We start from the raw sequence: 13,420 nt of genomic DNA, 5'->3' as shown, positions 1-13,420 counted from the left end.
ACTTAGACTATTAATAACATACTACAGGAATAAATTGAATCCTCTCTTTGGAGGTACTATACCTTTATTAATAGGCTCTTCTACTATAATCATAATGAAATCTTAAAAACATTATTCTGATTTGTGGTTTACAAATTACTTATAACAGTCAGAAATGGAAATAAATGAAGATAACTGCAAAGTTGATATGAAAAGATTAATTAAGCTGTCTGGGATAGCCTAAAGATGACTGTATATTGATTGCCCCATACCTTTTAAAACTTACTTCCATCTGTTGAATCATTAGCTGCCATGTGATTTATTTGTCTGTATGAATCCAACCAGACTTTGAATCCACTGGGGGTGCTACAAAGATTTTTCTGGCCGTGTTTAATGCTCTAACATGTCATAGTGTTAGATGCAGCTGAAAGGTCCATCGTGGATAACGCTGGAGTGGAGAGGGCTGCAGCAGCACTGCTGTGTGCAAGTTAACAGCCACATTCCTTTCACTACCTTGTGCGTTGAACGGAGAAGGCACCAGTAAACTCTGCACCTTAACAAGAAACATTAGGTGATAAGAGGAGATACTAAGAGGCATGTATCAATTATAACTGTGCTGATGTGGTTGACAGTAATTGGCATTATGCCTAGCATCTGCATATAGAGATTTTTCCTATATATATTTAGGAAACTGAAAGCAAATGTTATGCACGTATTTTAACAGGATGGTCTTTTCTTATTAAGGATTAGCTATACTACTCCTTTGGGTAGGATGGAGTGCTGTCTTGTTGAGGAAAGAAAAAGGAATCAATTATCAAATTGTAAAAGCTGGGAATAAGGGACTAGGGAACAGGGACTGAAGACTGCAACAGAGGATTATCAGAAGAACTAACACCACAACATCCTGCAACAAGAAATTTGGCGGATCTTTTAGACTCTGATAGCCTCAGAAACATAATCTGTTTATGCCTTGGCAGGCAGGATAAGTAATTAACAGCTGATCCACTACCAATCCTGTGAATTTATTTCAGAGCAGAGAAATTCAAGATGGGGAGACTGCAAAGCTTTAAGAGTTGGGTTTTACAAAGGTAAACTGGGATAATATTAGGAAACTGCCTCCAAAGTACGAAGTCCTTGTCTTGCTGAAGCCACTGGGTACACTCTTACAGGTTTTAATAGAGGCAGATTTAACTTGTCAGATGGTGAGTTGGATCAACCCTATAGAGTTTGGGGCGTTTGATGGTAACTCTTTCAAATCATCTTAGAAACTGCAGATGCCAGGTAAGACTCTGGTTTTGTCCTGAGCAGGTGACCAGATCACTTGCTGTTTCATCAGGAAATCCCGCCTTAGAAAAGAATTGCAACATACTACTGTTCTTTTAGGAGATTTTAAATTATTTTAAGAAAAAAACCTAAATATCGTAGATTACTGAAAAGTACTTACAGTCTTTATTTTTGGATCCTATCCCTAACTATCGCCAGCTTCTGTACCCAGTCTGAAACCAGTTTTTATAAAAGGGATACAAGTGTTTTTGTAACTGTTTTCACCTCATTGATGCTTGATAATTGCATAGACAGCAGGAAACAGTGACTTACAGGAAGTTTCAAGAAGTCATGTTGTCAGTTTCTGCTAGCCAAAAGGTTACAGGATGGGAAATTGCATGCCTAAAATCAGTGTTGCTTCTGTGAAATCCACTTCCAAGTGTGAGTTTACATACAGTCTTTCTCCCCTTACCCTGTTGGAAGAAATGTAATATAGCATGATTTTAGAAGCATTTCTCTGCAACAGCTCTAATGCTGACCTTAAAAACAAGCAAACAAATAGAAAACCAAACCAACTAAAAACAAACAAACAAAACAACAAAACAAACCCAAACAAAAAAAAAACACCCTAGACTAGAAAGGAGAAAAACCCGCAAGCAAATATGCTTTGCAAAAAATCCTGGGGTCATGGGCTGAGAAACTAGGCTAGGAAGTCCTGCGTATTTGTGGCCACCATGTCAATGGCTGTGCCTCCTGTAATTCATGCACCAAGAAACTTCTCAGGGAAATTAAGAGTGCTTAGAGGGAACCCAACATTGACTTGTTGGCTGCAGTCTGCTAGGCTGCATTTTTGTTTTGATGAATCAGTTTCTGTTGTCTTCGCTACAAAATACTTCTATTATAGCAAATTCTTCAGAAAAAAAGTAGCAGTAAATTCTTCTGGTTTTCTTTATTAATAGGATTTTATTCTAGGTATATGTATGCAGTTGTGCTTTTGCACTACTGCACTTGGAAATTCCTTGCTTTCGGCCAGGCAAGCCACAGATACAAGGAGCCTGTGTGAGAGTCCACTACCATGGCTGCTGCTGCAGTGTCCTCTCCCCGTTTTTATTCTGCTGCTGTGCTTGTTGGGATACCTGCACCATTTGCTTTTACAGCAGATAATCAGGAATTATGTGCTTTTGAAAATGACACTAAAACTTCTAACTTAAGATCTGAAAGTTTTTAATGGAACCAGTAAGTAATTTTTTACATTGTTATACATTTTTCTAAGCTTTTATTGAAATAATAATTTGGATATAATTCAGTAATCTGCTTGCTGAATATTTTTGTATTATTATCATAGAAGTATTTACCTTACATGATGATATTTTACATAGCTTTGAAAATACTTTTAAAAATCATAGTGGTTTTTTTTTACCTTGTTTTTTAAGCCCAAAAACTTATAAATATATTTGGTATCTATTAGTCAAAACTAAATACGTGAAGCATAGAACATTCAGGTATTTGAGGTTAATAAATTAGGGAATCTTGGTATGCTTGCTAAGCATAAGTTCTGCTTCTGCTTGTGAATCTTTATCACTCACTTGAGAAACTCCCTTCAGCAGGTTACCCTTCTACTTGCTCAGAGGAGACTTGGTTCAATAAATTCCTTGTCCTCATCCCTGTGTAAGCAGTAAGCAGTTTTGCACACAGGTATTTATTTGAACAGGATTCATTATTAATATAGAGTATTTAGACAGAGTACTGAAAATGAATTACTTTGTCAGGTATTTAAGAGCTCAATTGTATGTAGTTTGTTTTGTGTGGAAACTGCTGTGGCATGATAAAGGTCAGGGATTCTTGTTCTCTTGAGCCTGAGGCTTTTTAGATATTTACAGACCTTGTACAATGTAGCTGTTCTGGCTGTTCTGCCATTAGGCCTGAGCTCAGGAATAGAAGAGGGACAGGAGAGGAGGGGTTGTTTCTGGGTTGAGAGGGTAATTGAATTGCTAGACTCAACGAACCCTGAGCCTCTTTGACAAAAAGGATGTCACTTATGCTGTATTGTGTTAGCTGCTGTGACTCGGTAGAATTTAAGCCACAAATTCCATTCTCTTTTTCCATACAAACTGGATTACAATTCCACTTCATAAAGTTACAATCTTATTCTATTGTGTCTTCCCAGTCAGTGTTTCATGGTTCATGCAGACCACTTGCAACCGTGCCCCTCAGAGACCCGACTTCAGAATCACTATATACAGATTACTGCTTTTGTTTCTAAACACCAGAAGATAACAAACAAATGTTCTGACTTCCAGCTGTCCTCTCTTTAAATGCAACCTTCACAATGCAAAGTGTACATTCTTTGCTTCATAATGCACAAATACCATTATGGTTATTTCTTGCTTTAAAAAGAAAAAACAAAACAAACTAACAAAAACAACAAAAAGAAGGAAGAGTTTAGCTGCTGCAGGGGAAAGCTTTGCCCCCTGCCCAAGTACCAGGAGTGATTTTAGGATTTTGTGCTCCCTCCTCTGTGTTGATACATCAAAGCAAGAAGGACTTGGTAGAATGGAGCTCCAGACCCATCATCCTACAACTTCCCGGAAGCAACTCTCAACCTGAGCACTTGGAGCCTGTCCAGCTTTCCTCCTGTTAAGTAGAAGTGCCAGAGGAAGCTGTCCACAACACCTGCTCACATCCTCTACCTTTGTACCATTCAGTGAGATAGTCTTGGAGCTTTATGTTATCAGACATCTTTATTGTAGTCACATTATGAAACAACTATTGGTTGCAGTTTAGGCATGGGGATATTGAGATGTGTTATGTGGCACAGGCATAGAGTGAATGAAGAATTGGGTGCAGAACTATCTGTTGTGTTATCAGTACTCAAAAAATCACACTTTGTCACTGCAGAGCTCTGTTTCTAGCTCTCACATTTTAATTTCAAGTCTTGTGGTATTGAAATGATTCCTGACATTGATTCAACAGTTTTCTCCTTGTTCAGAAGGACCATTTTCTCCGATATCTCTTAATAGTAAAGATAAAATGGTCCAAGCTGACAAGTCAACCATTTTCTAACAGACTTTATAGGTGGATGTAAACCTTCTGGTGGTCAGCATATTTTAAAACAAAACAAAAAACACCAGGGAACAAAAAAACAACCCCAAAGCAAACAGAGCTATGCTGCCCTCTGGATGAAAGATTGCCCCTGGAGTGTGCAGAATGCTGGTAGGGAAATGAGAGAGAGAAAAATGAATCCTAGAAAAAGTACAGCAAAGTTATGGGACACAAGTAAGTGTTAGGATTTCAGAGGAATGTTTAGGTTTAAGTGAAACCGAAGGAAATATGTAGGGGTTTTTTCAAGACAGAAATATGTTTTTTCAAGGGGGAAATGGCAGACAGAACAAACTGTAACATAGGGATGGATAGCAAGGGAAAAGGATGAATATGAAATTTGGGAGATTGAGGTAGTACATGAAAAAGTGGTAATAGACTGGAAATGAGAAAGGAAAAGTGAGTAGACAAAGGAAGGCAAGAGACAAGAAGCTGTGGGATCATTAAGAAAAAATAAAGAAAAGATTGTAAGGGAGAAAGGAGGTGAGAAACATAGGATTATGACAGGTGAGAGAAACAGAATGATGGTTTTTCTGTGCCAGAGATACTCTGAGTGAATTAACAAAGGACATCTATATGCTATTACAAAGGCTGTAGAAAATCATGAGTCACAGTTCAGATGTAAACTACTGTAAGTGGGACACTGTAAATATAACGTGGGATTGTGGAAGTCAGAAAGCTGCTAGATAATTGGTAATAATTATATATAGATATGCATCATAATTAATCTGTAAGTACTACTTTGAGGTCCCAGGTTTTTGAAAGTGCTGTTTAATTCCGCTTTTTCTGTTAATCTTTGTGTGTTTCAGGTCACTAAATAACAAACAAACAACACAACCCACAACATTTAAAAGAAAAAGTAGTAATGGTGTTAAATTGTTGCACTTGAAGCAGTGACTTGTCTTGAGATGTCTGTTTGTACTTAGTGTAATGGAATGGCTGACAGCTGGTTTCAGTTGCCATAGTGTAATTATGTAGAATAGACTTTTGCGATGACACTATGTCAATTAAGGAATCTCTCACATTCTAGACTACAAAGGACAAAATGACAGTACAAGATATTTCTTCCGTTCTTTTTCGTAAAAAGATAGTGACACTGTGTGAAATTACAGTCCTGTTATGATGACACAAGTCAAATGATGTGAAAGATTTCTGGATTGCTTAAAAATCATCAGCATTATAGTATAGAATATGTATGATTTGATAAGTTGCTGTTACGTTTTGTTCATTCTTCTTCGGAAGATACTTGGGGAGCGCTGACAGACGGGGCATTTCTTGTTAGATTTGAACTGGTGTGTGTCAGTGTGAAAAATGCTGCTTATATAGCAACATACTTTAAAAAGTGGCTCTTCGATATATGAAAATATTTTAATTCGATACATCTTGAGTAAATTTTAAAGCCATCACAGAACATGAACTAGGATGGAAGGGGTCATATTTTTCTATAGTTTTTGCTATCTCTTTTTTTTTTTTTAAAATGCCCCAAAACCCAGACGAAAAGGAAAAAATACTTTTTTCTTCTTTCAATGAATTCACTATGTCCAAAAATCCTGATAAACCCAATATATTCATTTTTGTTACACAAAGCATAATAATGCATATTTTTCATTGTTTTTGAGAAAGCTGCATTATCAAAACACCCTGATGAGTAATGAATTTATATAAAAAGCTCTTGAATTGAATTGAAAGAAAAGATGCTATAAGCATTTCCTGATAGTAAATGCGATTTATTCTGGTCTCTTAGTATTGATCCTATGTGTTTAAATAGGATTTTTTTTTTAAATTAAAAAACAGTTTCATTTGCATACAAATTATATAATGCTTCCAAATGATACATGGAGTTTCTCTTCTGTCTGGTTTCCACTGATCATTGATGTCTATTTAAGGCTTGTTTTTGTTCCCTGTGTTAGCAATGTAGTATTTATTGACATTTTGATGTAGGAAACCACAAAACACCTTATCCAGTATTTTTTTCTGGATAATTTATTTCTATGGATGTGCACAGGAAAAAAGATTTTATGAACAAAGACATGAGCAGATATTTATCTCATTACAACATTCAGAAAGTCTAGTTTTAGACTTGTTTGTTCTGTGACGTCTGTAAGAAACAGGCCAACTGAATTGTCTTATTTCATTATTTGAAAAAACAAATAAATTACTCCAAACTGTTCAGGTAGCTTGCACCACTCCATGCCCTGGAGTAACTTGATCATTTTTATGAATCCTCACTTCAATTCTGTTCCTTTCTCATGTACCGTGTGTGGTGTGTAGTCATCAGCTTGCTAGGTCAGCATCTCGTGTCTGTTTTGTTTGTGGCCTTCTACACCCTGCTTTTGTGACAGATTATTTTTTTTTATAAAATGTGAATACTTTGTATATGTTTTATCTTTAATGTCACTGGTAAATGTAATGGTAATTAATACATATTTTCAGCTTTTAAAAAGTTATGTAAGCACAAAGTATTCCTGTAATTAAATGTTTAAGAATACTGTACATATCCTACTGTATGTATAGTACCAACTCTCATTTATTACTGTAGTAATACAATGGTTTGCAGTTTTGTAACAGTTTGTATAACACTGCTCAGTATAGTCTAGTAAGTTACACTGTTTTTCTCTGCCAGTTTTTGTCAGGTATTGGAAAACATTTTTCTATCATGTTTGTTACATTAAAAAAAAAAAAAAAAATCTAATTGCTGGGCTCTGAAGTCCTGCCCACAGCCCCAGTCTCCATGCTGGACTGTGTCTGGAGTATCAGGAAGGTTGCAGATGGACTTGCTCTCAGTCACAGAGTTACAGTAGCAGCACATGGCCATATCCTCTCACTGGTATTGGACAGTATCAATGGGATCAGTGGTTACGCTGGTGTTGTGGAAGATGGGGGCTAGGGAATTACAGCTCTTCTGTGAGTTCATAATCAATTAATGGTAAAATTGACAGAGAGGGAATTTGTTGGTAGACAGGGAAACAAAGGCAGCATTGAACCTCTACTTCCCTTTTCATCTCTAGAGATGTCCACTTTAGCACAGTTGGAGCACCCTAGTCAAGCAGTGCAGAAGACTTGCTCTGTTGCTCCCAAAGATAAAGGAAACACTTTGGATGTCAGGTGTGACTGTCTTTTACAGATTCACAGAATTGTTCTAGTTGGAAAAGACCTTTAAGACCATTTAGTCCAACCATTATCCCAACTCTATTTCTAAAAAAATATTGTTAAAACTTATTTCAGGTGTTAAAGACTAGAAGATACACTTTTTTTTTTTTAATACAGTTAATCTAATGTCTTAAAATTTAGCATAGTAACATGTACAATATACTTTTTGCTGCTCTTATTTGAAAAGGATATGATTCTTTTTCTCAGGTGCTACAACTGCTAACATCTTAGAGCTTTCAGAATTAGGACCCCACCTTCATATACTCCATCATGTTTTCCCCAAATGAGGAGTTGAGCAGCAGGTGGCTTTACCCCCATTGGGACTTCAGTTGCAGCCTCCTCCTTGGTGAAATTTTGCATGATGTTCTTAGACAAATTTCCCTGGATATCCCCTAAATAAGTCATGATCTCAGTCCTATATCCAAAATGATCTTGGTCCCATCTCACTGAAGTCACTTGCTACTTTAACGTACCCTTTCTTTCTGTAACATAGATGTGCTCAAAGTTTGGTTTGAGTTTGCAAAACAAATAAAATGTGCCAGCTGTGTTGATGCTGCTTGTAGTGCCACAGCTGAAGTGTGATATTACAGATAAGTAATAAAATTAATTTTAAAAAGGAATAGCTTAACAGCTTTGCATTCTAGGCAAAATAAGAAGCTTTGTATATTGATTTTAATAACAAAGCCTAAAAATGTAGAAAATCCATAATGAAGTTACTTAAATGAAAATGCACATTGTTGTAATTGTTCCCATTGAACCAGAGTTGAAGATAATTAAAGATTACAATACTGGGCAACACAAGAAGGGAATATACAACTCTCACATGTAGTCAAATACCAAAATGAAAAAAAATCTTTTGTCTTTGAATTAATAATTTTGAAAGAAACATTTTCTCTTTGAATTAGTGCGAAAAAAAACGCCACTACTAGTTTGTAATTATTCCTTTGGAGTGAAAAAAAAGGAATGGCTAAATGTAATTTCTTGGGGAACAGATGTCTAGTACCACTGAGATGCTGTAGTGTATCTAGGCTACTCTGTAACTGCTGCTTCAGAAAAATGTGAGAGTCCTGCACTGGTTGTGTCACTTCTGCCATCTTCATGTGTCAGGAATTTCCCAAAATAACTTGATGTCTGGGTTTTTCTTCTGAATTGAGCTTACAGTGTCTTTACTGGCTGTTTTTAGCAACTCTGACCATCCATGGCATAACTGAACAGTATCTTTCATCTGGAAGAGCAAAAAAATTTGCTACTTACTGCATACAATTTCTGTTTAACTAATACCCCTTTACATTGGAATAAAAGAGAACTGGAGATGGTAAAGAGCCTTACAAGTCACCACAGACAAAATAGTTGAAAGTTTTCCCGGAACAACTTCTTAAAGGGATTGTCCATTCTGCCAGAATTAGAATTTCAATGGATTTTAATAATGTCTAAGAAAATCCTATGAAAGTATACTCAGGTCGCTTTTTTGTGTTTCCAGGTGAGAGACAAATTTTAATATGCTTTTAGTGAATTCGAACCTCCCAAACCAAAGTTTTGTTATCTGTTATTAGTTACATTTTCAGATCTTGACACGGCTCTTCTAATTCATGACCAGATTTCATCTTTGTCTGGTGCAGTATTCTCTTAGAATAAACACCTCTGTGCACATCAGTCTGCTTGACAGACAGTAAGTCACAGGCATTGCATAGGGTCTGCTGTGGTCAAGTGCTTCATGTCGTTTGAATGCTACATCTTCTGGCTGCTCTGAGTCAGCTGTCTCAGGTCAGAGTGGTAAATATATTTGTTATGAGAAGTAGTGTCATGTTAGTGGGGATTACTGAAGACTGGAATACGGAAGAGGGAGGAGACATACTGGTTTTCAGTCTCTCAGGTACTGCTCGTTGGAGAAAAGAGATCCCAGAATTAATTTCTCACTGAAGAAGCTTCTGCGGAACCTCAACTGTGTGATAATTGTAAGGGGTGCTGTATTGTCTTCTGGCCCTTAAAGGAAACTCTAGCATTAATCATCTTTGTGAACTTTTCTTGATGGGTCTTTTGGAGTGCGCATGAAGAGTATTAAAATGAAGAAAGAATTAGAATCTACAATTAAGTAAACATATGTTGATTATACAGAAGCAAAGATAGAATGTACATGGTTTGTTTTAATTACCCCGTAATTTCATTAATGTAAATGTAATGTAAATGTGAACTACCTTCAGTAGTTCTCTGCCTTTAAATGAGGCTTTAGGTACTCCTGGCATTTCCTTTGATTGTCCCTCTTAAGAGAATGATCCAGTCTAAAGAAAACCAACCAGGGGTTGTTGTCTTATGGCACAAAGCACTAGGAGCTTGCTGTTGTCCATTTCTTAGATTTTTATTACAGAAATAAGTTTTGCTAACTCTCATGGAAACTGTTCCTTTTCTGAAGATGTGTGCTCAATATTGAGAATCTTGAAGTTGTGAAATGTACATAACTTCTGTAATCAGTTCCCTTGTTTACTATTTAGGGAAATGGAAAAATATGTGTTTGCCTTGTCAGTATATGGCTGAGGAAAAAGAGTCTAAGGAAGAATTCAGTAGTGCAGTAGCTATGGGTAGCTACATAAGTAATCTCTCTCACCGTGGGTCTGGGACAATTGGCACTACTGATCTGGTGTGAAGGACAGGCATATCTACAGAGATGGTGTGCACAGATGTGGAAAATAAGCTTTTCATTCCCTGTGTCATAAAAAACTGATAATCTAACTGACACCTTCTGTTCAGACCTCCAAAAAGGGTTACAAATCAGCTACTGCCCAATTGACCTAGAAATGGAGAAAGTATTTACAACTGCATAATGTAGAAGCTGTAGTTTTTGAATGCAGATTTGTTAAGCCACTGAAAAGGCTATAACCACTTCAGACTGAAAATGCTTTTAACAATTTTGCAAGCTAAGAAGAAAAGTTTTATCTTTGCATAATCGAAAATTTTGCTAACTTTCTTTGCAGTGTCTTTGACATAATGTTGCATAACGTGTCGGTGCATTTAAATAATGTCAGTGTTATTTAATATTTTTATATAATATTCTACTAGTCAGTTAAAGAAAAGTATTTTGCATTTTTTTCTTGAAGGTTTGAATTTTTGCTTACTTGTTATGTCACTCTTTTTTTTCTTTTGTTGCTCTTTTTTTCAGAACTACTATGGAGCTGCCAAAATGATTCTTACTGACAATCCACTTGGCCTGACGTGTGGAATGGTGTGTCCAACATCAGACCTCTGTGTTGGTGGCTGCAATTTGTATGCCACAGAAGAGGGACCAATTAATATTGGTGGATTGCAGCAGTTTGCTACTGAGGTAGGTAGGACTTGCAAATGTATTAAATTCTTTCTATGTACCAATGACTATTGTCTAAGTGGTTGTCTTTGTTAATGTTTTCCTAAAGAAAAAAAATGGGTACTAATAAAGGCGTAAGAAGTTAGAATAATTGTCTCTTTTCTTAAAGCACTTTCAGAATCTTAGAAATGCTTTCATAATGCAATACTTTATAGGAACATAACAAATGCTGTTTGTGAATGAGATGGCTCTTTAGAAACACTAATAGTTGAGACAATTTGTTTTAGAGTGAAAGATTTATCTAAGCTGGGTGAAATAGTGGGTATTACTGAATTAGTCTGCATAAGGAAGAAGATAAAGTGCACCAGTATTTGTAGCTGCATGTTAGGGGGGTGTAGAACTTTTCTGGGTATAGGTCAGATCCTGTAGCAGAAGTAGTGTGCTTCTGTACTGACTCTGTGTTACTGAAATTGTCTGTTTCAGACAACACAGACTTTTTACTGTCCTGCTAAGTAAATAAGTAGTTTCAGGTTTACCTGAGATATATGTCTATGTGCATCTAACTAGATAGATTCAGATGCTCACACATGAGTGTATATGTAAATTTATTAGTTAATAAAGTTATGTGTATATTTTGGCTACTGAAGCAAAGGTTGTTTGCCGCAGCTTGATGTTAGTGAGTCATCTCAAGGGTTTCTGTTCAGGTGCAAGTGCATTATTTGTGACTGTGTAGTTATATATAATGCTCCAATTTTTATCTGAAGAAAGGCTCATTTGTTAATTTCCTTTGAGGGTGTGGAGACTGTATCAAGCTCATTGTCTCATCTGGCAGCTCATCTGAGCTGTCTGAAATATCTTTGGGTAAAAATTGTGATTTTGGTCTCTATGAAAGTGAGGAAATTGTGGCTGTGTATATATATATAAGCATTAAAAAAGGCCTATGCCTATGTTAAGATTGCACATTTTTGTACAGTCCTTAACTAATGAGCATGTCCCCCTTCTGTACATTGAGCTATTTGGCTGATCATATTTACAAACATACGGTGAAATTCTAGTCAGCTTTACAAAGCCTGAGAAAGGAGGCTTTGCAGGACAGACTGAAATAGAAATACGAAGCAATCTGGAAGTAACAGATATGTCTATGAGACCAGTTTTTTTCATCTGCTGTCATTCATAGACTTCACACCCCCATCTCAATGGCTGTGGGTCATGATTTGATGAGCAAACAGGGCTGGCTACCTGCTGCAGTTCTTCTCCTTTTATCTTTTTGAATCCCTCCTTTCTTCTCTCCAGGATACTTGTAAAGCTTCTGGAGCAGCTGCTAAACCTTTCTGCTAGCTCTTTCTGAACATTCTCTCCACTCTGTCACTTAAGTAGCTATTCACTTAGATTTTCTTGAGATTTGAACATACAAGTGTAAGAATCAATACAGTTTGGACAAAAGTTCTCATTTACAGGATGAGGCTGGAGACAATAAACTGTTTTTGTTCTGTGTGTGTATTCAGTAGCTGGGTTTTATCTGTGAAGATGCAATGTTATTAACCTTTCTTCTAATGGCCTTTATTCCTCATGTGTAAAAAATATTTGTTGCAAAGCAGAAAACTTATTTTTTTTTTCTTTAAAAAATCCCATTAAAACCAAACAAAAAGAAGAAAAATTAAACAATTGTCAAGTAGATGATAAATACAATAGTGAAATATTACTGTTTAGGAGCCAAATACAAGTGATATTTGTTAAAACTTGATTTGTGTCTCCTTTTAACCCTAATACTATGATTAATAGAGAGAAATTCTGGCTTGATAGATAATGCTAAATAACTGCCATTTTTCTTCAAATATCTTTAGAAATATATTAAAAAAGATCAGTGCTAGCACAATGATTGATATGAAAATTGCAGAGGATTAATAGCTCAGAATGGCTTTGATCATAATGTTTCAAGTTGGTTTAAGGTGATACTTGTGTTGAGAGTTAGAAGAAAAGAAAATGGCTACACAGTGCTATTTAGTACTCTAACAAAAATAATGTTTCAGTAAGTTCCTATCCTATAGTATTCTTATAATATCCTAAAATTTTAAAATTAGTTGTTAATAATCCTTAGATTTACTGCTATTCAAGAAAGACTTTGTATGTCTTGTAGTACTCATAATTAGTAATAATAGGCAGCCAGTTTTGTAATATTTTGTTTAGCTTTTATTTAGCTAAATTTTACAGGGCAAGTGTGTATAATCGAAAAAAAAATATTATTACTTACAAGTAACAAGCATAAAAATGTAGATTAAAATAGTGAAGAAAACAATAAGATACTACTGCTCATAAAAACCTAGCCCAGATACTGTAAGAAAAGTGTGTTCAGAACTTTACCTATATGAATAAGTAACTTAGCAAATTGTGTAATTTAGGCATGCAACATGTGTTACTCTTAATGAGAGCTGCATGGTAATTCTCATGTGCTGTGTAATAGTTTGTCCCACAGGGGCTTATTTACTCAAAGCTCCATTGTGCATAAAGCCAATTTTAGATTATTTTTTTCCTTGGAATTAGTCTGAGGATCATACACTTGATGCATTACAAGAGCGAGCAGTAATAAAAGGCACAACTGCTAGCTGTGATAAAAGATAAAATTGCAGTAAAGCA

At 35.9% G+C, this 13,420-nt stretch overlaps 1 protein-coding gene across 1 annotated transcript in view; it reads left to right on the top strand.

Moving 5' to 3' along the window:
* The window catches only part of DPYD (dihydropyrimidine dehydrogenase), a 308,687-nt gene that overhangs the window by 67,153 nt on the left and 228,114 nt on the right, over positions 1–13,420 (top strand). The window contains exon 5 of the mRNA XM_010006772.1: positions 10,646–10,807. Coding sequence (XP_010005074.1) covers positions 10,646–10,807 — 162 coding nt within the window. The remainder of the gene's footprint in view (positions 1–10,645; positions 10,808–13,420) is intronic.

Source organism: Chaetura pelagica, unplaced genomic scaffold (assembly GCF_000747805.2).
Source record: "Chaetura pelagica isolate M959 unplaced genomic scaffold, ChaPel_1.0 scaffold69, whole genome shotgun sequence".
Classification (NCBI taxonomy): domain Eukaryota; kingdom Metazoa; phylum Chordata; class Aves; order Apodiformes; family Apodidae; genus Chaetura; species Chaetura pelagica.
The sequence above is the reverse complement of the archived record's forward strand: the minus strand, read 5'-3'. Positions and strand labels throughout refer to the sequence as shown.